Here is a 24,749-nt window from a genome sequence, read left to right on the forward strand (position 1 = left end):
CCCCGTTAACAGAGGATTAACTCCTAAAAGCAATGGCCTGTTGAATATTCATACATCTCATACATGGTACATAAATTCCATTCAAACAAAGGATTCTCTCTGGTCAGTGTCACTTTCTCCCCCTTAATCCCTAGGGCTCTTCAGGGCTGAGCGAGGCAGGAGAAGTTGGTCTCTTCTGATAAAGGAGCAATAAATTCATTTTCTCTGAAAGATTTACTTCTCCTGCGGCTGCCATCTCTTTGCGAGCACCCCCTTCCTCTCTTTAAAAAATATCCCACATACACGGTTTCTATTTCAACTGCAAAAACTGCATTTTAACCACAAAACTACATTTACCATGCCATCATAATATCAACACAACACTACCAATCACTACAACATAATGCATGCAGTAAATATCTTGCGTAGATCCGTATAACACGCACTTTTCACAGCAGTAGCCCGGTGCCGTAGCTCCCGGAGCTCTGCATCTCCCCGGGTATTTGGGGATGACGGGCAGGTGTCACTCACACGAGTTCGTCAGGGGATGATAAAGTACAGTGCCTCGTTGTTTGTCAGCGCTCTGCAAAGCGGATATCCCAAAAGCAGCGGCGGGTGCAGCTGTCGCTCCTGCGGGCGTTCCCTGGCGGCGGGAGCTGTGCGGAAGCGCTGAGGAGCCAGTAGCAGGTGGACTTGTGACAGATATGTCAGGAAAATTAATCCACGCACGCCAGAGGTTTGTGTCCAAAAAGGAGACAGAGGAGTCCTTTTACTTTATTCGAATAAAGGGAGAGGCCATGGGGCATTTCCCCTGGGGTCTCTCAGATTTCAGAGGATGCAGACTCCTTTTTATCCCAATTTCCCGGCCGCATTTCCCTCTCTCTTTCCCCATTGGCTGAGGGACTTGAGAGGCACACACTTCCCGAAATGCCTAAGATTCCCCTTTTAATGTATAACCCCCCCAATTCTGAATTCTTATGGGATTTATGGGTTTTTCCCCGTTGTTGCTTTCATCTTTCAATATTCAATTTAATTTACAAACAAACTTATGGTTTGTTTGTAAAGGCAAATACCTTCTTTTCCATTCATCAATCAGTAGAATCCTTCCCCGTTGTTTCTCTTATCTCTCAGTGCTGGTTTTATCTACTAGCAGACTCAGGGCTTGTTTGTAAAGACAAATCTCATTCCTCTCAAGACTGACGTCGTCCGTCGGGTTAAAGGCAGGAACGAGCGTGGCCGGGTGTGCACAGGCTGATGGGGTCGGTTTTTCCGCTTGCAGAGCTCACTCTGGCTCCGATCGGTCCCTGCCAGGTCCCTTCTCATCCCGCAGCACGCACGCACAGCCCCTGAGGGGAGAGGAACCAAAAAGCACTGGTTTCAAGATCTTTAAACCCCAGTGCAGCGTCGCCAGACCCTGCCGAATGGGTTGAGACCCTCCCGGGGTGCCCGAGGTGTTGAGACCCTCCCGGGGTGCCCGAGGTGTTGAGACCCTCCCGGGGTGCCTCTTTCAGCTCAGCCCAGGTCGGCGAGACCGGGACCCGCAAACTGGCGGTGAACTCGGCGCGTTCGGCGCTTTTTTGTCCCCGGCCGCGGTCGAACAAAGGCTGACGGCGGGCTTGGCATGCCCCGAGCGATCAGGAGAGGGCAGTCCTCCCCTTCTGTGCGGGCTGGGCTTTGTGCTCGAACCCCGTCGCGCAGACGGCGCCGCGGGCTCGTGTGGCGCTGCTCCGGGATGGATCCAGCCCCTGGCTGTCCTCCCGTCCCCCCGCTGGAGGGGAAACAAAGCAGCGCGGTGTCAAGGGAGATGATCCAGCGGGTTGCTGCGGGGGGATTTCTGTAAGAAAGCTCCCCGTGGTGCGGAAGGTCTCGGGAGCGGTCCCCGTGTGTCCGCGCCGGAGCGGGGGGTGGCGGCACAGCACACGAAAATAAATACTCCAGGTTTCGGCGCGGGGGGTGCAGCCAGCAGCAGTGAGGGGAAGGGGCTCGCCGTGACCCGCAGCAGGAAAAAGGGTTTGTTTGGCATTAAAACTCCCGCATCCTCCCTCTGCGGTCTCCACCAGACCGGGATGCTCAGAGCCCCGTCCCAAACTGTCCTCGACCCGCCATCCATCGCCTCCCTGGGCAGCCTGGGCCAACCTCACCAGAAAATTTGCCACCCTCGCTGTAATTTGCCTGGATAAATTTACCATCCTCGTGTAGGAAAAGCCTCTTCCTTCTGTCTCGCCTGAATATCGCCTGGTCAGGGGTCCCAGGATTTCTCACCCTGCCCTTGGCTGCCCAGCAGATGAGAGCCGACCCATGAGCTGAGCTCAGACTGGCCCCAAAGAGGCTGCAGGTCGTAAAAAGAGGAAGTAAAACACAAATTAAAAAGCAGCAAAAGTTAAACCCAGTTAACCCACAATGAGAGCCGCTGACAAAGGAGTTTGTCACTCGCTGTTCCCATGTGAGCTGGCCTCAGGGCATACACTGCATACACTGGAGCCCAAAGAGGTTAAATGAGAAATTTCAGACAGAAATGCTTTAAAACAGAATGAAACGACCAGTCAGAAAATGAATGGGGGGAAAAAAGTACATATATATATATATATATATATATATATATATAAAAGCAGTGTAAACATACTTAGCTATGTTGTTGCTCTAAAGCAGTAAAAGGGTCAAGGCTGGCGGAGAGCAGTAATATCTTTTGGTGGAATTGGCGTAATAAAAGACATTATTTTTCTTCACAAGCTTTGCCTTGGGGTAGCCATCACGTAAATGTGAAGAGTCAGTGGGGTCACCCCTCTGTATCGGGCTTAGCCTGACCGTGTCAGAGTGAACAGTCAACACCGCTTCTCAACAGAAATAAAGAGCAGAAGGCAAAGAGGCCGCTTCTTATCAAACCACAGAAACCACCTTCTGAGGGATGGCTTGTTCTGCTGGCCCGGACTGCAAAACCCTCTGAGGCTGGAGGGAGATAGAGGCAAATATCACCGCTTAAATAATTATTTGTTCTGTGTGAGCCGCACACACACAGCTAGATTATCAGTGGATTCATGGAAGTGACAATGCAGCGCTGCAGAAGGAATGAAAGGACAGATCGAGGCAGCTAGAACAGAGATTATTTCAGTTTATTTATTTGCATCAAGGATCGGTGGTAGGAAAAACAAGAACACGGGGCCCAGCGCTGGTGATGTTACTTTAAATAAGATAATTGAAAAACTGAGAGTGCCACGGAAAGGAGAGTCAAAACTATCTCAAGGATGGGGAACAGAAGCCTTCTGTGTGCTTTATCGGCTGTTAAGTGGTTACAACCACTGTGGTTTATCACGAGAAAAATGGAGGGGAAAAAACAGAAGTTCTCTTCAGTAAGGAGACAAAAAACAAGCAGAAGACGACCAGAAGCCTAGGGAAACTCTAAAGAGAAATAGAACAAAATTTTAGGATGGTGGAAGTGACTTAAGAAGCCCCCAGTGGTGTGATTTAAGTGATGATTTTTGGGAGATGCAATTTTCATTTAGCACAAACCACTGGCTCCCTCCAGAAAGGAGCCCCGGTAAAACACAGCGGCCTGTGCGCACAGGAAAACGTGGAGTGACCACAAAATTGTCACCTGCTGGGCCAAAAATTTCTGAATGAAGTGTCACCCCCACAGCGGGCGAGCTGTGACGCTTGTGGGGCCAGGAGGAATGGCAGCTCGGTGCCCGCTGGCTTTGCAGGGCCCAGGAGCTCCAAGGAGCCACGGCTCTTCTCTTGGCAAGAGCAAAGCAGCAGCATTCCGTGTGCCAGAGGAAACTCCTCTGAGCGAGCACCAAATACGGCGATGAAAGCCCTGCGGAGGAAGGAGGAACAACTGCTCCTCTTCTTCTACAGCACAGACTCACAGGGACACCGAGGGGCTGGAGCGTGTCCAGGGCAGGGAAGGGAGCTGGGGAAGGGGCTGGAGCCCCAGGAGAGGCTGAGGGAGCTGGGAAAGGGGCTGGAGCCCCAGGAGAGGCTGAGGGAGCTGGGGAAGGGGCTGGAGCCCCAGGAGAGGCTGAGGGAGCTGGGGAAGGGGCTGGAGCCCCAGCAGAGGCTGAGGGAGCTGGGGAAGGGGCTGGAGCCCCAGGAGAGGCTGAGGGAGCTGGGGAAGGGGCTGGAGCCCCAGGAGGGGCTGAGGGAGCTGGGGAAGGGGCTGGAGCCCCAGGAGAGGCTGAGGGAGCTGGGGAAGGGGCTGGAGCCCCAGGAGAGGCTGAGGGAGCTGGGGAAGGGGCTGGAGCCCCAGGAGAGGCTGAGGGAGCTGGGGAAGGGGCTGGAGCCCCAGGAGAGGCTGAGGGAGCTGGGGAAGGGGCTGAGCCTGGAGAAAAGGAGGCTCAGGGGGAACCCTGTGGCTCTGCACAACTCCCTGACAGGAGGGGACAGCCGGGGGGGTCAGGCTGTGCTCCCAGGGAACAGGGACAGGAGGAGAGGGAATGGCCCCAGGCTGGGCCAGGAGAGGCTCAGGGTGGACATTAGCAGGAATTTTCCCATGGAAGGGGTTGTCCAACCCTGGCACAGATGTCCAGGGCTGTGGTGAGTCCCCATCCCTTGAGCCGTGTGGATGTGGTGATGCCTTGGGAAGGCTGACCTGGGACAGAGAATAAAGTGGATATTTAATAAAAGGCCTCTAAGATACCCCTTGAGTAGTACAAGAGCCTTGCCAGGGTTACACCCAAGGTGGACCCAAAATGGATGCAAAATGGCCACAAAATGGACACAAAATGGTAACAAAATGGACACAAAATGGTCGCAAAATGGCCACAAAATGGACACAAAATGGTAACAAAATGGCCACAAAATGGACCCCAAATGGTCACAAAATGGACACAAACCGGGCCACTGGTCACTAGGTCTTGCACTTTTATAAGTTTTTGTCTGTTTGCATATTGGGGTTTGATTGTCCAATTACAGCTGCAGGTTGTGAGGTCCCATCCTTCTTGTTTTCTCTCTTCATTCCACCATTGTTTCTGGGTTTGGGCTGAAAGTCGTCCTTGGTGTGCAGCAGGAAAAGGATTTGTTTTGTGTCCCTGCTTTGAGTGACACCAAAAGTGAGCTCAGAGCTGCACCCTGGGCAGCACAGAATACGAAACACACAAAAACCCAACCTCACGGCATCAGTGAGCACTTGGGGACAGCGCCGGGGGAAGGGTCGGATTTGAGGGTCTGAGAGCTTTTCCAACCCAAATGATCCTGCGATTCCATGGCCCCCGTGGCAGCTGGGGCCGTGCTGAGGCACGAAGCAAGGGCCAGGCCTCCCCTCCACCTTGGAAAAAGTTTGGAAGCCCAGGTTTGGGGATGAACAAACCCGGCAGCACAGGGTTTCTGGGAGAACACAGGAGGCAGTGGGTGCCGTGTGGAAGTGACAGCTCTCCCTCCCACCCAAACCCGCTGCTGGCAGCTCCGGGCCCCGCCAGATTGCAGCCCCTGGGGTGCCGGTTTTCCTCCGCTGTGACTAATTACTTTGAAGGCCGCCCTTCTTTCACAACAAAGCGTTGCACAGCGTGTTTCGGCCAGGCCTCAGCTGCTCATTAGGTGATCCTGGGGAATATCCTCCGCCGGCCGGGAGCCAAAGCGGGTTTACGGCAGAAGTGATTTATGCAATTTGGGTACGAAGCCAGGCGCTTTTAAATGCCTCCGATTCGGGCTATTTTTAGCCCGGCGCAAAGCCACGACCTTGCAGGTTATTTTCGCAATCTCCTTTGTTTATAGGTGCAGGGCAGCATTATTCAGAAGGGTTTCAAAGCCGCCACAGCCGTGCTGTGATGGGGGAGGCTGGGAAAGCAGCTGCATGTGCTCCTCGTGACAGGCTTCAAAATCATCATTAGGTGAGGGGGGTTTGATTAAGGAGGTTTACGTATCTGATGCTGTTACTATAGTGACTCTGCTGCTTTTAAATGCTCAGTGCTCCTTTGTACCTCAAACTATTTAAATCGCGTTCGGTGCCAGAGAATTAAAATCCTTGCTTAACAGAAGTTCTTGTTAAAATAAAAATTTCTCTTTTTAACTGAGGGCGGGCAGGCACAGCTGGGATCTTGGGAAGGAATTGGTGGCTGGGAGGGTGTTGAGGCCCTGGCACAGGGTGCCCAGAGCAGCTGTGGCTGCCCCTGGATCCCTGGCAGTGCCCAGGGCCAGGTTGGACAGGGCTTGGAGCAGCCTGGGACAGTGGGAGGTGTCCCTGCCCATGGATGAGCTTTAAAGCCCTTTCCAACCCAAACCTTTCCAGGATTCTGTGATTAACACTCTCAAAACCTGCAGCACCAGCAAACATCTGAGTTTGTGCTGGAGAGGAGGCAGAAGAAGGCTGGGATGGGCTGAGCTCTCCCATTTCATACCCTTGTGCTTTCCCTCTCCAATCACTGTGGAAGCTGAGCCAGGGGCAGGTGTCACTCCCACTGAGGTGAGACCACTGTCAGGACAAACAGCCGAGTGTCACTGTGAAAAGAGATGGGTTTGCTCTTTTCTGCCGCAATTCCCAGTGCTGACCTGCAGTATCAGCTCCCTCGATGGCTTCTGCCAAGCCTTCTGTGTGAGTCCACGGGATCCCAGCCTCTGCATCCAGGCTCTGTGAGGCAGCTGAGGTTACCTCAGTGCCAAGGCTGCAGTGTTTTGAGGAGCCCTGCTCCATGCAGGGCATCCATCACGGAGGCCCTGGATGCTGGGAGCAGCTTCCATGTTGGAGCTCTGTGTGGAGTGCCCCCATTTCCTTGCCAGTGCTCTCTGCTCCTTCCTCCTGTTCTGCCTTTCCCCCTCAGCCTCCTTCCCAGTGGGATGCGCTTGGGCAGCCACAGTCCTTCACCATCCTGCGTGCCACACAGCACTCACAGCCCTGTCCTCCCTTGGACCTGGATTCACCATGGACCCAGCTCCTCACAGCCCCGTCCCCTCATGGAATTTGGCTCCTCACAGCTCCATCCCCGCATGGACACAGACTCCTCATGGACCCCAGCTCCTCACAGCTCCATCCCCGCATGGAATTTGGCTCCTCACAGCTCCAACCCCGGATGGACACAGACTCCTTACGGATCCCATCTCTTCATGGCCCCATGCCCTCATGGGATTTGGCTCCTCACAGCCCCATCCCCTCATGGAATTTGGCTCCTCACAGCCCCATGCCCTCATGGGATTTGGCTCCTCACAGCCCCATCCCCTCATGGAATTTGGCTCCTCACAGCCCCATGCCCTCATGGGATTTGGCTCCTCACAGCCCCATCCCCTCATGGAATTTGGCTCCTCAGAGCTCCATCCCCCCATGGACACAGACTCCTTACAGATCCCAGCTCCTCACAGCTCCATCCCCGCATGGACACAGACTCCTCATGGACCCCAGCTCCTCACAGCTCCATCCCTGCATGGACACAGACTCCTTACAGATCCCAGCTCCTCACAGCTCCATCCCCGCATGGACACAGACTCCTTACGGATCCCATCTCCTCACAGCCCCATCTCCTCATGGAATTTGGCTCCTCACAGCCCCATCCCCTCATGGACACAGACTCCTCATGGATCCCATCTCCTCACAGCCCCATCCCCTCATGGACACAGACTCCTTACGGATCCCAGCTCCTCACAGCTCCATCCCCTCATGGACACAGGCTCCTCATGGACCCCAGCTCCTCACAGCTCTGTCCCCTCATGGACCCCAGCTCCTCACCGCCCCCAATCCTTCACAGCCGCATCCCCTCACAGACCTTCACCTTCTTATGGTTTACAACCCCTCATGGATCCTGTTCCCCATACATTCCCATCCCCTCACACTCCACTCCCCTCACACTCCCATTCCCGTTCCCATTCCCCATTCCCATTTCCCGTTCCACATCCCCTCACACTCCCCATTCCTCATTCACATTCCCCATCCCCTCACACTCCTATCCCCTCACATTCTCCATCCCCATTCCTCATCCCCTCAAATTCCCTGTTCCCGTTCCCCGTTCCCATTCCCCATCCCCTCACATTCTCCATTGCCCATCTCCCCACACTCCTCATTCTTCATTCTCATTCCCCATCTCCTCACACTCCCTGTCCCCATTCCCCATTCCTCATCCCCTCACATTCTCCATCCCCATTGCCCATCTCCTCACACTCCCCGTTCCCATTCCCCATTCCTCATCCCCATTGCCCATCTCCTCACACTCCCTGTTTCCATTGCCCATCTCCTCACACTCCCATCCCCTCACACTCTCCGTTCCCATTCCTCATCCCCTCACGTTCCCCGACCCCTCACGACCCCCATCCCCTCACACTCTCCGTTCCCATTCCTCATCCCCTCACGTTCCCCGACCCCTCACGTTCCCCATCCCCTCACACTCTCCGTTCCCACTCCCCGTCCCTTCACGTTCCCCGTCCCCTCACGTTCCCCACCCTCTCACACTCTCCGTTCCCATTCCTCATCCCCTCACGTTCCCCGACCCCTCACGACCCCAGTCCCCTCACACTCTCCGTTCCCATTCCCCATCCCTTCACGTTCCCCGTCCCCTCACACTCTCCGTTCCCATTCCCCGTCCCCTCACACTCTCCGTTCCCATCCCCGTCCCCTCACACTCTCCGTTCCCATCCCCGTCCCCTCACGTTCCCCGTCCCCTCACACTCTCCGTTCCCATCCCCGTCCCCTCACGTTCCCCGTCCCCTCACACTCTCCGTTCCCATTCCCCGTCCCCTCACACTCTCCGTTCCCATTCCCCGTCCCCTCACACTCTCCTCCGTTCCCATCCCCGTCCCCTCACGTTCCCCGTCCCCTCACACTCTCCGTTCCCATTCCCCGTCCCCTCACACTCTCCTCCGTTCCCATCCCCGTCCCCTCACGTTCCCCGTCCCCTCACACTCTCCGTTCCCATCCCCGTCCCCTCACCTTTCCCGTCCCCTCACGACCCCCGTCCCCCACGCCCCACTCCCCAGCCCCGCCCCTCCGCGCTGATTGGCTGTCGCGCCACCCCCTTATTAACCTACGACGGACCCCGCCGCGCCTGTCCCGCTTTCCCCTCTGCGGGGGCGGGATAACGCGCTCATTGGCCGAGCGCCGCGTCATCTGCGAGGTCCCTCCCCTTTCTATTGGCTGGGCGAGTTGTCATTCAGCAGCCGCCACTCGCCTCTCGCCGTGTCTGTGCCCGGCGCCTCGATGTTGGCTCCATTCAGTGGCGGGTTCCGCAGCTCCGGCGGGCGGGCGCTGATCTCGCTCAGTAGGAACAGGTCCTCGGCCGGCATCGCTCGGCGGTCAGCAGCCTTAGGAAGAGGTAGATCCCGTTCTGGTAACAATTGTACATCTGCGGCGGCGCACCACAGGCCTCTCCCTCTATCTCTCTCTCTGTCTCTCTGTCTCTTTATAAACCCGTGTCTCCGGGGCGTCCTGAGGCGCTGGAGGCCGCCGGGGCGCGGGGAGGGGATGGAGCCCGCCCGGGATGCTCCGTGTCCCCGCTCCGGCCCCGCGGGCGGTAGTGCCGAAGCAGCAGCACGGTGCTGGGGCCCCGAGGCCGGGCCTGCGGCGGGGGCAGCCCTGGGCCCTGCGGCAGGTGCCTGCGAGCAGCCGGGGGAAAGAGCCCGGGCCGCTGCCCCGTGCCTGGTTTCCCCCTGTCAGAACGGGGACACGGGGAGCTGCCAGCCCTCCGGGAGCCGCCCGAGCGCCCGGCCGCTCCCGCGGGCTGCCTGCGCCGGGCCCGACCTGCCCCTGAACTTCCGTGGCCATGGAGAGTGAAAGTTGGGAAGGAGCGGAGCAGCTGCCGCGGCCTTTGCCGGGAGCAGGAAGCGCCGCCCGGCCCTTCGGAGTTCAGCTTGGGTTTTCGGCCTCCTGGCTGCTCCTTCCGAGAAGTGGCCGTGGCTGACACGCTCCGCTGGAAAACACTAAATGGCGGTGTCTGGGCAACCCGGGGGTGTGTGTCGTGGCGAGGATCCCATCGTTAACCGGAAAACAGACCAACTTAGGGCGTGTTGGTAAAGGGTTGGTGAGAAAGGACAGGCTTGCAGCCGAGCAGCATCAGACCCACCACCAAATGTCGATTATTTGGTGTCTTGGTGCTGGTAATTCCGAAAAGTAGTGAGCATCGAAGGGAGGTTTTCTGCTTGCCTGCAGTTTACAGGCAAAAGAAGGAGCTTTTTTACAGTTTACTGTGGGCAAAAGAAGGAGCTGGGCGGAAGGTGCAGCTCTGCAGGTGGCCCGTGTGTGTGCAGCCAGCAGTGTCTAATGCCTTATTAGACACGATAAGATCGGTAGAAATTTAACCTGGGCCTGTGTTTTAAAACAAGCTGCGTGTTACGGTCGCAGGAGGAAAGTTCTGATAATCCTGCGCGGTGGCTTGTGAGTCAGCAGCTTGAGCGCAGGCAAGATTTGGAGCTTTTCCTCCTGCAGCCTGAGACAGGAGCTGTCAAAGTGCCTGGTGGCACGCCGTGGTGGAGTGAGTACTGACTGAGTGTTCTCTTCATGAGGGGTGCCAGCACCTCCACTGCAGCAGAGGCAGCGCTGGTAGCTCGTGGTGCGTGGATGGCTTCCCAGGTTCTTCTGTAATTTAACTGGGGTATTTCTCTTTAAAGCCCTGGAGGTCTCTAGGAGGTTGGCAGGCTCGCGCTTCACCTGGCCAAGGTACCGTGTTTCTCTGTGCTCAGTGGTGGGCTGCTTTCCCAAGGAAGAATTCCCGTTTGTAAGTGCAGCAGCTGTTGGGAATGTCCTTGTCCACCTCCCAACCCGTACCCAAAAAACAGCTGTGTTTCTGAGCTGAGCAGCTCCGGCACAGGGGTGTACCGGTTCTCCAGAGGAGAGCATGAGTACTTTTCTGTTTATTCCTGGAGTGTTTCTGAGAGGCCTTAGGATAAGGTCTTTGTCCTCACCTTTACCAGCAGTAGCCCTCCTGGTTACACAAATGGAAATAAATCAAGCATGTCAATACATCTGGTCAGACTTGGCCAAAAATACGGTTGCTGCAGTTTCCTCAGTAAAAGACAGTGGACTTTCTGGTGCTTGAGAATCAGAATATTTAGGCCAGGTTCGTGAGTGTGTAAAAGTACAGATCTCGGATGTTTTCTGGTAAGAGCTGCTGCCAACCAAGACTCCCAACACCGAACAGTTCAGCCCTACTTTCTCCTCATGCTGCAAGAAGTCTGATAACTCTGCAATTGACAAAAACTCTTTTTAGGAAAGTGTTCCAAAATCATCCTCATCTGAGTTCACCCAAGTGTGCTTTATTTAGTGAATGTTTCCAGCCTCAAGTGGGGAACTTCCTCTGCTTAAGTGCTCCACATCTAACTTTCCTCCCCGTTGAACTGCTTGTCTCAGAACAAAAGGGAAGAAAAGTAATTCCGATATGCTAAGGATCTGCTTCCAAAATAACCTGCCTGCCTCTGCCAAACACCTAATTAGTAATTTCTCCCCGTGACTGTTCCTTTTAATCTGCAGATCTCAAGGTGCCTTAGGAATGTCCTTTAAAGGGGTGGCCCGAGACTTTGCTGGAGGGAACCTGAAATAGTTTTGCTGCTGTTCCCTGCTGACTTTCCTCAGCGGTGGCATCTGATCAGCTCAGGGAGCCAGAGGTGCCGAGCTGCTGTGCAGAGCCACGTTCCCCCATCCTCGGCTCCTTCCTCCCGGGATGCTCCTGTTCTGGAATGAAAGCGACTCCCTAGCCTGCTGGAGGGTGCTGGGTGCAAGGGAGAGCTTATTTCTTTAGGTGGAACTCTCGTGGGGAGACACACTTGTAAGCCAGCGCTTGCCTAATGTAATAATTTTAGACTGCTTCATCACTGCCGAGGTGTTGAAGCCAGCTAGCGTGTGCCTGGTTTGTGTCATGCTTGGGTGGGCCAGGCTGGGCTGGTTATTACTGGGGAAAAAAAAAAGAGAATGGAGTGCGTGGTGCATCCACAGCAGACCTGAGGTGCTGCGGGCTGGCTGGAGGGATTGCTCTGGGGACGTGGGAGAAGATCTCTGCTGGATTAGAAATGGTTGAGGCCTAAAAGATTGGAAGTTCTGCGCGGCCTTACGGCCTTGAATTAATGACTTCAGCTGGTCAGTGAAAAAAAAAAGCTCCTCCACACAGGTCACTTCCTGTGCATGAAAGAAAGGCTGGAACAAATCACTGACGCAGGGTTTCAGGAGCGTTTGAAATGCATTTCTGCTTCCCCACCCTTCAAAAGTGAAGGCAGGCTGCAGAGTCATGCAGCACCGCTTTGTGAGCACTGACAAACGCTCCTTGGCACTGAGGGGAGATCCACAGGTCAGGCAGCCTGGGCAGCAACTGCAGCTGGCCTTGCTTTAATTGACTCTGAGCTTCCCAACTCTCTGACCAACCTAATTCTGCCTTCTCAGAGCGTGATGAACCTTTCCCTTCAGAGCAGCTTTTGCCATTTGACAAATCCATAATTGGAGCAGCAGAACATTTGCTCCCAGATAAGGGCACTTGTGTATATCGGTGATCGGTTTGACCTGGCCAGATGCCTCCTGATAAGGCACAGCAGGGAGCTTTCCTCACGTGTGCTGAAGGGTTTAATCCCCTTAAATTGCGGCACAGCAAGGCAAAAACTACCAGCTGTGCTGGACTCAGTCTGGAGGTGCCGCCCCAGCCTTGTTTAGTTCTCGCCACTGTCGGGCACCGAAGGGAGAACAGAGATCCTGGTTGTGCTGACACATGTTTGGGCAGGAATTTATTCCTTATTCAGTTCTGCTCCTTTCCTGATAGTTCCTCCTCACGGGACATCGCACAGCCTCAATCCTCTGTGTGTGGTTTCACATCGTGGCAAGTGCTGCTCTTTCCCTCAGTTCACCTCCCTTCCCCACGGAGATGCTGCCAGGGCTGGAGCCCCTCTGCTCTGGAGCCAGCCTGGCACAGCTGGGGCTGCTCAGCTGCACAAGAGAAGGCTCCAGGGAGAGCTCCGAGCCCCTGCCAGGGCCTGAAGGGGCTCCAGGAGAGCTGCAGAGGGACTGGGGACAAGGCACCCAGGGACAGCACCCAGGGAATGGCTCCCAGTGCCAGAGGGCAGGCACAGCTGGGATCCTGGGAAGGAATTGGTGTCTGGGAGGGTGTTGAGGCCCTGGCACAGGGTGCCCAGAGCAGCTGTGGCTGCCCCTGGATCCCTGGCAGTGTCCAAGGCCAGGCTGGACAGGGCTTGCAGCAGCCTGGGACAGTGGGAGGTGTCCCTGCTCGTGGCAGGGGTGGCACTGGATGTGCTTTGAGATCTCTTCCCACCCCGACCACTTCGGGATTCTCTGTCTGCCTCTCCTGCCAAGATTCTCTCTCCTTTTTTTGTGGTCAGACTGCCACCCTCCCAAGCCTGGCCTGACTCCTACAAAACCGTCACAAACCACTTCAAGGCCTCCCCAGACAGGAGCACGATCCAGCCCTTTTGTCTCCTTCAAACCGGCTGGCGGTTTTGGGGACCTTTCCCCCAGACCTGTTCTTGCAGCTCCCCACAAACAAGCACTCCCGGCAAACGTGAGGCTTCGTGTCCCTTTGTCCCTGCCCAGGGGACAGGGCTGGTGGCCAGCGCAGCTGGGGTGGGTGGCAGAGGGCCATGGCCATGCAGGCAGAGCTGCTGCCGAGCGGTACGGACAGGCACGGGGAAGGATTTCCTGCTTTGTGGGGTCAGGGTGCATCAAGTTAAGCTGGGTTTTGGAGGCAAGCCCTTGCTAAAACCACGCTCAGAAGTCTGTGACAAAAGGAGTTGGTGGAGATGTGCAGGATGGGAGAGGAGGCAGAAACAGGAAACAATTAGAAGAGCAAGGGAGGGAGAGCTCAGCGCTGGGCGACCAGTCAGGTTTTGTGCTGGATATAAATCAACTGGGATCATATCTCTTGGATCTTAACAGAGGGCTCAGTAGAAAATGAAACCCGATTCTCCCCCTTTATGAATCTGAGATACCTCCATCAAGAGAATTATTTTAGGTGCTGGTGTGACGCCTGAGAGAGGAGCAAGTCTCCTCTCTCGCACACCAGAGAAGAGAGCAAGATTTGTGTCACACCTCTGAAAAGTCTTCTCCCCTCTGCCTCCTTGATTAGAGTTTATTGATCAGGTTAGGCTGAATCTGGGCCACAGTCCTGCTTGGTTCTCAAATCCTCATTAATTGCAACATCATAATTTAAATTTAATTAGAGAAAGGTGAGGGGTGGTGGTTTGTCCTACTTCTGAATTCCTTGTTTAAGGTGTTAGCTGGTGGCAGGTTGAAGCTGCTGTGGCACCAGGCTGATGGGACCGTGGGATGGGGTTTGCCATGGCCCTGGAGCCACAGACCAGTTTTAGCCTCCCCTGCACAGGACCTGCAGCCCTGTGGTGATGGCAAATGAGCAGTCAGAACCAACAACAGTTAAAACTGAACTCGGTGATCCTAAAGGCAGCACAAAAGTAATGTGTTTGGCAGCAGAGGATTAATTTCCCTGGTCTGATCCTGAATTTCCTGAGTGCTGGCAGGCCAGCTCGCTCCACCACCAACAGGTTTGGGGAGGAGCGATCAGGTCAGAGGCAACATTTGTGTTCGTGCTGGCGAAGCTTCCATGCCTCCCGTCCCACTCCACACACCAAATTTATGCTCTTTACCCCAAAACAAATAATCACAGGGGTTTAGAGTGGAACTTTTGTCATTCATAGTCCTGAACAAACGGGTAAAGGTTGAGAGAAGGGGATGCTTCTGAATGCAGAGCAGCTTCCCTCTACGCTTTGTGGTGGGTGGAAGGGAAACTCGGGCTTAACCAATGATGAAAAGTATTAAGTTTGCATATTTTTTTTAATGCTTGGAAAGATTTTAGAGAGAATCCTCAGTCTGTAACTTGTAAGACCGGTCTGCCATCCTAAAAGCTGATTACGTGCAAATTTGATTACAGAAAGGTCTTCTAAAGTATTCAGGCGATATTTAAGGTAATGAAGTTTAGCTCCTTAATTCAATTTTGTCTCCCATCTGGAAGAAATTAAAAACGCGAGCCGTGCATCGTTTCCTTCCTTAGAAATGTCTCGGTGCCCTGCTTCACTGTCCCTGCCTGTCTGGGCTGGGGAGGTGGCGGGTCCCCTCTCCCGGTGCCCGGCTGTCCTCGCCGGCGTGTCCCCTCCGTGTCACCACACAGGCCACGGCAAAATAACCTTGGGGAGATGAGTCCACTGCCCGTTCCCTGCTGCTCCTGCTTTGTATAAAAGCACATGATAAATGGTAATTTTCTTCTCCGAAGAGCCTGCGGTCGATAGCGGAGTACAACGAGTCCAAGAGTTGCCTGTCAGGATTGGAGCTTGAGTTACGCTAAAATTTTTTGACTTCTTTTAGGGAGACGTCCTTTAATTAAAAGGATATATTCTCTCTGAAAGTAACCATTCTGGTTTTGAAGTTTGGAATAGCGTCGTAGGTTACAATGTAGGATGTGCCCAGAGTACGTGTTCTGTCACCATCTACATGAGCTGTTGAAACTAGGTTGGGCAGTGTTTCTCTCATAGGTAACTGCTATGAGACTCATAGATAACTCCCTCCAGGAGCTATCTCTGTTTAATGGGCGATCGAGGACCCATTACAAGACTGATACAATGATATCAGCCCGTTGTGAGATGCTCTGCCCAGGGGCAGTAGCCAAGCATTCCCACCTGGATATAATCTGGGATTTGGGACAGCACAGGCAGCCTTACCCACTGGATTCCCGGAGGACAAGAGCTACCAGACCTTTCTATGGGATTGCTGCTTCAACAAGACCTCTTCATCTGGACTGCCACCACCATGGTGTCAGGTTGTATTCTGAGTCCATCAGTGATCTTTTGTACTATAGCTTTTTTTTATTTTACCTGTTTTTTTCTCTCCTATTAAATTGTTATTCTGACATGGAGTCTCTCGCTGGTTTTGCTTCCAAGCCAGCACAAATAGTCAACACCTAAGCCTGGAATCCAGAGTTCAGTGGCGTTTTTGGCCATCTTAATTCCACGTTTTGTTGTAGCAGAGTTTCAGTACGCTGACAGACACAGTTTCTCTCCCGTGTCGCCCAGGCCAGGGGATTTCATTGCTGGAAACCTGCAGAAGATCTCGGTGAGGGGTCTGTGGCTGCACCTGCCCAGGCTGTCCTGTCCTGGCTGGAATTTGCGCCAGTGCCAGCTCCGCCGGTCACTTAAAATTGCCGCCGGCATTTCTGCTCTGCCGTGATGGCATAAGGCAACACGGAGGGAGAGCTGGCTGCCCACACCTCCTGCCAGCTCCCATCAGGATGCCTGCGCGTTCCCTCGCGCTCCCGGCATTCCAAACCCTTCCTTCTTTTTCCTCGTTGCGCGGCTTTGCGGCGTTGAAGGGAGCCTCACGCCGCGTGCGCTCTTGCGCGGCGGTGGCCGGCCCGCGGGTTCGGCTGTGCGTTCTGCCGGCTCCGCGAGGTGTTCTGAGCGTTCCCTTTGCCTTCCCAGGTGCTCCAGAGGAAGGGAGGATGCTGTCACGGCTGCGCAGGGCCGCGGTGCCCTGCGCGAAGGCGAAGCACAGCCTGCACACCAAGGAGAAGGGCAAGCCGCTGATGCTGAACCCGCGCACCAACAAGGTGGGTGCCGTCTCCCTTCCCTTATCTGCACCTGCTCGCAGTCCAGTGGACCTTGTCCTGCTGCCCTGGGGCACAGCCGGAGCGGGGTGGCCGAGCCAGGAGCAGTTCCCGCAGGACGAGGGCTCCCGGTGTCACCTGCTGCCGCTGCCGGCCTGCGCTCCTCCTCACAGCCCTGGCACAGGGAACGCTGCTGGCACTGCCTCGGCACTGGCTTCTCGTGGGGCTGGCTGAGCCGAAGGAGGGCTTGAGCAGAGACAGGGGCTGACTGGCTGCAGAGCTGGCGGAAGAGAATTCTGAGCTCAGGCTCGCTAATCACAGGAAGCTGCTCGGGCATCTGATGACTCCCCCCGCACCGGGCTGTCTCCATCTTTTATCCTAATTGTTACCTGTTCTTTATTTATCATTATTTGCCGACACCTATCACTTACACTAAACAGGTCATCCCTGCTCTGACCCAATCTCCTTAAACTACTTTGTGCCACCGTCACTGCAGGAAATGGAGTGAGGGAAGAAGAAAGAAGAAGCAGGAGACAATGCCCCAAATCCTCCATCTTGCTCCCTTCCACTTCCATACTAAAAACCCAAACCTACTGTTTTCTCACCCTGTGATGAGCTAAACTCCAATCTTTCACACTCTTGTGCCCTGCAATCCCTCCCGCAGTGCAGGAAGCCTTTCCCATGGACTGGGGTCAAATCCAGTGTCCCTCTGGGCTCTGTGCCAGGGTCCCAGACCCCCCTGCCCAGGTCTCTGACCCTCCAGGGCAGCCAACACCGACCCTTTCCAGGAAGTCTGAGGGTTGGGACTCTCTGTGCAGAGTCTGAAAGAGCATCTAAAAATAAACCTTGATGGGAGCTGACTGGGAGGTGGAGATATCGTATTAATTCCATGCATTGAGGCGGACTTATAAGAAAGTAGCATTTTGTTCCCGCCACGGAACAGTCCCGTTTCCACAAGCCCATCCTCAGCCTCTTTTTTATCTGCTGGAGTTATAGCGGCCTTCAGGAATCTTGAAGCCATTAATGTGTAGATGAAAACAGGTGAGAAACCAGATGAGGGCCTTTGGTGGCTGATCCAAGATGTCTGAGGCAGACAAGAAAGGTGGCAGATGTTCCTGTCTCAGGGCATTTCGTGAGCAACGGCGCAGGGAACTTTTCCCATTCCCTTTCCCCCCTGCACAGCAGAGTGCAAGATGCCTCAGTCCTGCATGAATCCGTCTGCCTAAAGAGAGGGAGAGGGAACTGTGGAAGGTGGGGCCTGGCTGACTGCAAAGCTGAAACTGAGGTTGCTGTGTCAGGCGAGGAGGAGAGAGTAAGTTGGTGCGACTTGTCAGGATCGGATGATCTCGAGACTTTCTGAGCTCTGAAGACTTTGACATGCCACTGGAAATTACTTCAACCTCTGTAAGCTTTTCTAAGTGCTGATTATGCAACAGCATTCAGAAACGAGAACAATAGGTCATTTCTTACTGTTTTTCTAGCGATAATATCCTTCCTTTTTTGCTGTTTTTAACCCTGCGATTCTCTGCTGGACTGAGCACGATGCAATTTTTTTTTTTTTTTTCTTGAGGAGTAGAAGGGAGTAGGGAGCTTCTGGTTAATGGCAATCAATTTTCTAAATTTTTTAATGCCTCCAAGAAGTTACACTTGTGAGAGAGATGCACTTTCTGCTGTCTCAGCCTGTCCTTCCTGCTGTTGGAATGGACCAGTGAGCTCACTGAGTGATACCGCTGGATGCAATATCTGTATGGAAATGCATTTTGGATACTCAGCAGAGACATAAATGATTTATTAAACGCACTGAGCACTTTAACCCTTGTGCCCTCACGTGTGTGTAGAGATATATATATATATATATATATTATCTGCATGCAGAAAGAGATAAAGGGTGCTATCTCCTGCTATCTCAGCTTGTTGAGATTATCATGTTTTACTTGATTACATTTAATTTTTATATCCTCTGTCAACTGTGCAGGGCATTTGGCCTCCACTAAGGCACGTGTCCCTAAAACAAGAGCTGCACAGGGACAGCATCAGGGGCAGGAACCAGCCCTCACCTTTGCGCAGATTAATCTGTTGCTCTTTGCCACCGGAGCAAAGGTTTTTATCTTGTAAGGTTGTTTTTTCCTTTCTTTTCATGCCCACCCTTGCCTGTCTCCTGCAGGTGGACACCAGACCTGCACCAAACCAGCTGCTTTGGGGTTTTTGTGCCAGATTTCAGGTGTTCCTCGTCGGGGTGGCTGGAACGGGCGCTGAGCTCTCTCCCGGCCGTGCCCTCAGTGCTGCAGCCCGACAATTGCAGAGCCTGCTGCTGTAACTGCTGCTGGCATCCTTCATCGGCTCCCAGTCCTCTGGGACGTGTGATTCCTGCTCCCTGACAGGGATTCACGTTGCAGACAACTGTCTGCAGGACCTTCTATTCTGCTGGAGGTCCCTGCTGTGCCCAGGCAGCGTTTTAAGCTTGCTGGATGCCCAGAACACCTGCCAGGACAATCTCACTGGTTTTTAGTGCTGGCAATTAAACTGTTACCGATAGCGAGCAGTGCTTCAGACGGGCCAGAGTTTGTCCTTGCAGCACAGAACAGACGATGCACGAGGGCAAGATCCCTGACTTTGGTGATACCTGTTCTGCCACGTGGAGTGCCATCAGGGTGTCCTTCTCTCCACTGGAAATGCATGGCCTGTAATGTTACCTGTGTGTTTGCTTTCTGTGGCTTGCAGAAAATCTGTGACTCTGCACGACCCGTGACACGTCCCGCGCTTCGGTCGGTGATTTTGGTTGTGGCAGCAATTCTTCCTGTGAAGAAGTGTGTGATATTCCATTACCCCGTTTCCCCTGACTCTGTTCCTCAAGGCTGTTAGGTTGTTGCAGAATCCCAGAATCCCTGAGGCTGGAAAAGCCCTCCCAGACCATCGAGTCCAGCCTGTCACCCGATCCCCACCGTGTCACCGGCCCAGAACGCTCAGTGCCACGTCCAAGCATTCCTTGGACACCTCCAGGGTGGGCAGCCCCTTCCAGTTCCTTTCCATGGGGAAATCCCTTCTCCAAATCCCCAAAACTCCTCCCGCACTGACAGTGCCTCTCCATTTTTTTGCTTCAAGCAGGTATTTTTAGGATTTATGCAGGCGCGTATTTGTGTGTATGTATATACCTGGAAATGGCAATAGATTTGTGCATGGAAATACATGATAAATGTTAGAGAAACATTCACTGGTGGCAAGTTAGTAATTCCAGACTGATCCTGAGGAATTTTACCAGTGTCTTATCTTCCATACAGGCGGTCGTCTTCTCATATGGTGTATTTTGCTCACAGTTTCATCTGTGTTCATCCACAGCTTTTTCAGCCCAGTTTACTTTCGTGCACGGCTTCCAGAATGCTTTTAGAAGCTGTGATAAATTTACCTTTGTGTAAAGAGACGATTTTCTTAGCAAACTTAGTACATGGCCTCACTGTCTCATGGGAAATACCCTAACAGTGCATTTCTGATTCGGAATGAAAAACAAACGGGGAAAAAACCAACCAAAGTCAAAGCTATTTGGGCAAAGTAAAAGGAATAACACAAGAGAACGTAAAGAAAGGATTGTATGAAGATGTAAAAGCAGGTGCTCCCTTCCACTGCCCTTTCTCACCGTGCTGGTTTCGACACGTTTATTTTGTTATGATTGAGATTGGGATTGAGATTTAGGTTGAGATTGAGATTGAGATTTAGATTGAGATTGAGATTGAGATTGAGATTTAGATTTAGATTTAGATTGAGATTGAGATTGAGATTGAGATTGAGATTGAGATTGAGATTTAGATTGAGATTGAGATTTAGACTGAGATTTAGACTGAGATTTAGGTTTAGATAACTGGGTTGAGCAGGCAGGGCATGGAATACTCAGTGCCCCCGTGCTTTCCTGGGGGAGACCAGGATGGGCAGGATGCGGGGAGGGAATGGTGATCGTCTTGCTGCTAAGAAGTGCAGCGCTCGAAGGGCTGCTGTCAGTTTCTGATCAGTCACGAAGAGGGAAGCTGAGAGGGGCTGTGCACGCACGCCCAGCCCAGAAGTGGCCCCGCGGTTCTGTGTCCCACCCAGGCGGTCTGGGGACGGAGGGATCCTTGGGTGGAGTTTGCACGGCCGCGCACCCGCAGGTTTCTTCGCCCTTCCCTGAGATCCGCGTGCCGTCCGAAGGAGTTGGGTGCGGGGACGTGGAGCTGTTTAATCTGTAACCAGCTGGCAGAGGTGGTGGGAGGGTATCAAACCTCCTTTACCTCAGATCAGGTGTTCTGCTCAGGGCCTGTGGGCTGCTGGGCCGGGGAGTGGAGGGAGGGCGCTGTCTGGGACGTTTTATTGTGGGGTTAATGCCCTTCAGGGAGAGCAGGAGCAGCCGCATCTGCTGGGCTGGAAAAACAGCAGTTTAAAGAGATGTCCCCGGGGCGTTCAGGGATGCCATTTCAATCACCGAGCTCGTGATTTGCTGTGCGCAGCTCTGCCCTAACCGTGGAAAATGTACCCGGGAGAGGCTGGGCCGCTTCCTTGGCAGCGAGCGAAGGCTTTCTGCTCCTTCTGCTCCCGGCTTTTCCCCTTTCCTGCTTTCTGCTGCGCCCGCGTCGTTAGCAAAGGAGCAAAGGAGCCAGCTGTGGGCCGGCTGAGTGTGGGTGATCAGAGTGACTCCCATCCGGTCCCACCCTTGCAGAGGGGGTCCAGGAGCCCGTGGCATCCTCTCCTGCGGAGGGAAGGAGGTGTTTGGGGGTTTGGAGGTCTGATGGAGATCCGCGTTGTGTCACAGTGCATTTCCGCGCTGTGTCAGCCGCACCCAAGGTACAGGCTGTGCTGCTTCTCGGGGAATAAAGGTAGAGAATTGAGTTTAAAAATTAAGGAGCAGAGATATCAGGAGAGATTTCGTGTTCTGACCCCGTTCTTGTAAACTTTTGATCTCTGGTAGAGATAGCAAAAACACCTTTGATTCTTATGAATGAGCTTTATTAATCTGCAGCGCAGGCATCTTGTGCAATAGTGAACTTCGTGTTTAGCCCAGGGGAGCAAAGTCAAGAGAAGCAGCCCACAATCCAACATAAAACCTACTTTATTTTCAAGATGTTTATCATGCTGCTTCAAAGGCTGTGCTACACTGCTGCGTCTGTTCTAACAATTACTAGGAGTTACAGGGAAACCATTTTTTAAATCTTCTGTGGAGTGGAGTAACTAATTTTCAGTGGCGTGTTCAGATATAAACTGTATGCACATCTTTGTCAGGAGCTCTGGATGGGGTTTTTGCTGTATTTGAGAGCATTTATGGTTGGTTAAAGGTACATTCTCTCATATATACAGCTGCAAGACTGCAGGCGGGGAAGACTTACTGCCACTACTGCTCAGAAACCTCTCAGAATCACTTTCTCAGCGGTGCTATAAAAATCCTGCTTGCAGCATTCGGGCTGCTCCACGCAGAGCACGCCACTGGAACTGGTATTTATAGCAGCACTGGCTTCGTGTGATGGAGCCCCGTGCCAGAGTTTGCAGATTAAAGTTCATGGTGGTTCAGCGTGAGCTTGTCTTAACTAAAATACTCTCAGCGTTTCACCCTGGTAGCATTTTCCCTTCCCTCTGGCAGCGGAGCGCTGGGTTTGTCGCAGCGAACGTGTCCGTGGAGCATTAATTAATCAATTAATCAGCGGGCTTTGAGGCGCGCTGGGCTTCCTCCTGGACAAATCTCTCCCTGCTTTGTCCCAGAGGTGCCGCCTGTTTGTCCTGAGCTGTGAGGAGGATCAGGGAGACTAATCGGAGTGAAAGTCAGCACCTGGGGACAGGACGCCCGGCCTGCTAGAGGGGATCCCTGCTGGCTAAACCCGGGCTGCAGCAGTCCTTAAGCGCTTAATCCCAGGGAAAACAGGGGGAGTTTGTCCTTGGGTGATGGTTCTTCAGTGCCTCTGAGGACCCCGGGCTGGCTGCAGTCCTGCCGAGCCCTGCCGGGGTCACAGAAGGGCTGGGGGGGTGCTGGTGGGTGGTACTGCAGCTGCCAGGCACCGGCTCCATCCTGGGAGGTACTGCACCGGCAATCCCGAATCCAGGTCTAGATCCAGATCCAGAACAAGCGCAGGGTCACGGACGAAGGGACAGCAAGTGTCAGAAGGGCCCTGGGGTTTTTATCTCGCGGCTCTGGACTAAACCTGTTCTGTTCCAGCTGGAACAAGGGCTGAATTTCTGTGTGCAGGCTGATGTCATTCTGATTTCCTGATTTAGGCCTCGGCAGAAATTAAAGCTTTGAATGCGGTAAGGTGTAATTGTCATGTAAATCAACAGCTGAAAGCACTTAGTGCCACTTAAAAATTCACCCTGTTTGATGTTAGCGTAACTCCAGAGACACTGAACACCATGGCTGCCTGCAGACAAGAGTGTGAACTCTCTTGTCCTTCTTCTTCTTCTTCCTCCCCTAAACGCTGTAAATATTTTGACGTCGCTTTTCTTCTTGTGGTCAGCACACTGCAAATGTTATACCAGCTGTGCTCGGCCTTGCTGCCTAAATCACGCACACTGCAGGCGCAGCTTGTGTTGGGAAAGGGCAGCTTTTAAAAGGCATTTAACTGTATTTAAAAGGCGTTAAACTGCTGATGGCAGCAGGCTGGGGGGTTGTTGAGGAAGAGGGAAGGTAGCTGGGAGTTTTTTGTGTGGAGCATGCATTTCTGCTCAAAGAGAATGTCTATTTCTTGTGGGGTATGCAGAAATGGAACTCGTCCTTTGCAACATACAAAAAACCCCCCAAAAACTCTGGGGTGCCCAGAGCGTGTTTCCCTGGGTTTTCCTCTCGTGTCAGTGCTGTTTACATGGTTGTGTCCTTCGTGGAGATGTGGGATTATTCAGATCCGTTTATTGAAAAAGAATAACCACTTAAGTGGCTAAAGTGACTTACACTCCACAGAAGTAAAAAAAACCCATAAGCAACCCCCAAAAAACTGGTGGCAAGGTTAAGAACTTGAAGAATGAGCTGTCATCTGAAATTTATTTGTATTTAGTACTGGAGGAATACTGGAGGATAACAATTAGATGGGGAAAGAGAACAGTGGTTTGCAAGTGACCCCTGACTACTTGTAGAAAAAAACTCTACCGTCCTAATAGTGAAAGGTTAAATTGAAATCAGTGTTTAGTGTCATTACATGAAAGCTTGGCAGACGTGAAAATAAATACGGAGAAAAACAAACCTATTTCAGGGTTGAATGCTTGGAGTTTTCTGCAAGAAGGCAAAACACCGAAGTTTCTTGGGTTGGGGCTGTTTGGTTTTTTTTTTCCCTCTGGGTATTTTATGACCGTAGAGCACAGTTGGTCGATGCAGTGAAAACAACCGGTGTTGGATCCAGTTTCCAGCCCTCGGGACCGGGCTGCCTGGGGATATTCCTCGAGGTTTACTGCAGCCCCCGTAGAGGGTGGGACAGGAGGGACGGCAGCAGCTCCCTGTCGGGGGCTTACCCCAACATTGAGGTGGTTTCAGGGTCCTTGCTCCCCTGCGCAGCTCCGAGCCGAGCCGAAGGAAGAGACGGAGTTCTCAGGTTTAGATTTCTCAAGGTTGCATACTTCGTTTATTGTTTCTTATCTTACAATTTTCTCGGAGTCCGACAAGATGTTCGCAGCTGCGTGGATTCCTCACGTCTCCCCCCGAGCTGGGCTGTCCTTATCTTTTATACTAATTACTACGTATTTCTTATTTACTATTTATTACCAATGTCTATCACTATTACTAAAAAGGTCATCTTTACTTTGACCCAATCCTCACTAACTACTTTGTGCCACGTCAATGCAGCAATGGAGTGAGGGAAGGAGAAAGAGAAGGAGACAACGCCCCAGATTCTCCATCTTGTCCCCATTCACTTCAATGCTAGGAACCTAAAACTACTATTTTCTCATTCTGTGATAAGCTAAACTACTATTTCTCACATTCTTGTGGCCTGTAAACCTTCTCTCAGTGTAGGAAGTTTTTCCCATGGAATGAAATCAAAGCCAGTGTCTCTCTGGGCTCTGGGCTGGGGTCCCAGACCCCCCTGCCCAGGTCCCTGACCCTCCAGGGCAACCAAAGGAATGCCCTGGACTCCAACAACTCCCCTCCTGCCAACAGCACCGGGCATCTCCGTGTTTCAGGGCCTTTTAGAAGTTTCCTAACCAGCAGCAAACTGTTAAGAGCTCGCGGGCATCTGCAGGAGCCAGTCGTTAAAACCACAGGTCCACCTTGTATCTAACAATGGGCGCTTGTCTCGTATTTATTGCTGCTCGGGGACTTTGGATACTCGGCGATAAACAAAGCACAGAGACTCGTTATTAAATTTTTCTATTGTCTCGCTTAACATATTT

The 24,749-nt window shown here is 53.1% G+C and overlaps 1 protein-coding gene across 1 annotated transcript in view; it reads left to right on the plus strand.

The window, feature by feature from the left end:
- Positions 1-9,059: 9,059 nt before the first annotated feature.
- ME2 (malic enzyme 2) overlaps positions 9,060-24,749 on the plus strand; it is a 34,545-nt gene continuing 18,855 nt past the window's right edge. The window contains exons 1-2 of the mRNA XM_040053897.2: positions 9,060-9,203; positions 16,303-16,430. Coding sequence (XP_039909831.1) covers positions 9,089-9,203; positions 16,303-16,430 — 243 coding nt within the window. The 5' untranslated portion in view covers positions 9,060-9,088. The remainder of the gene's footprint in view (positions 9,204-16,302; positions 16,431-24,749) is intronic.

Source organism: Hirundo rustica, unplaced genomic scaffold (genome assembly GCF_015227805.2).
Source record: "Hirundo rustica isolate bHirRus1 unplaced genomic scaffold, bHirRus1.pri.v3 scaffold_235_arrow_ctg1, whole genome shotgun sequence".
Taxonomy (NCBI): Eukaryota; Metazoa; Chordata; class Aves; order Passeriformes; family Hirundinidae; genus Hirundo; species Hirundo rustica.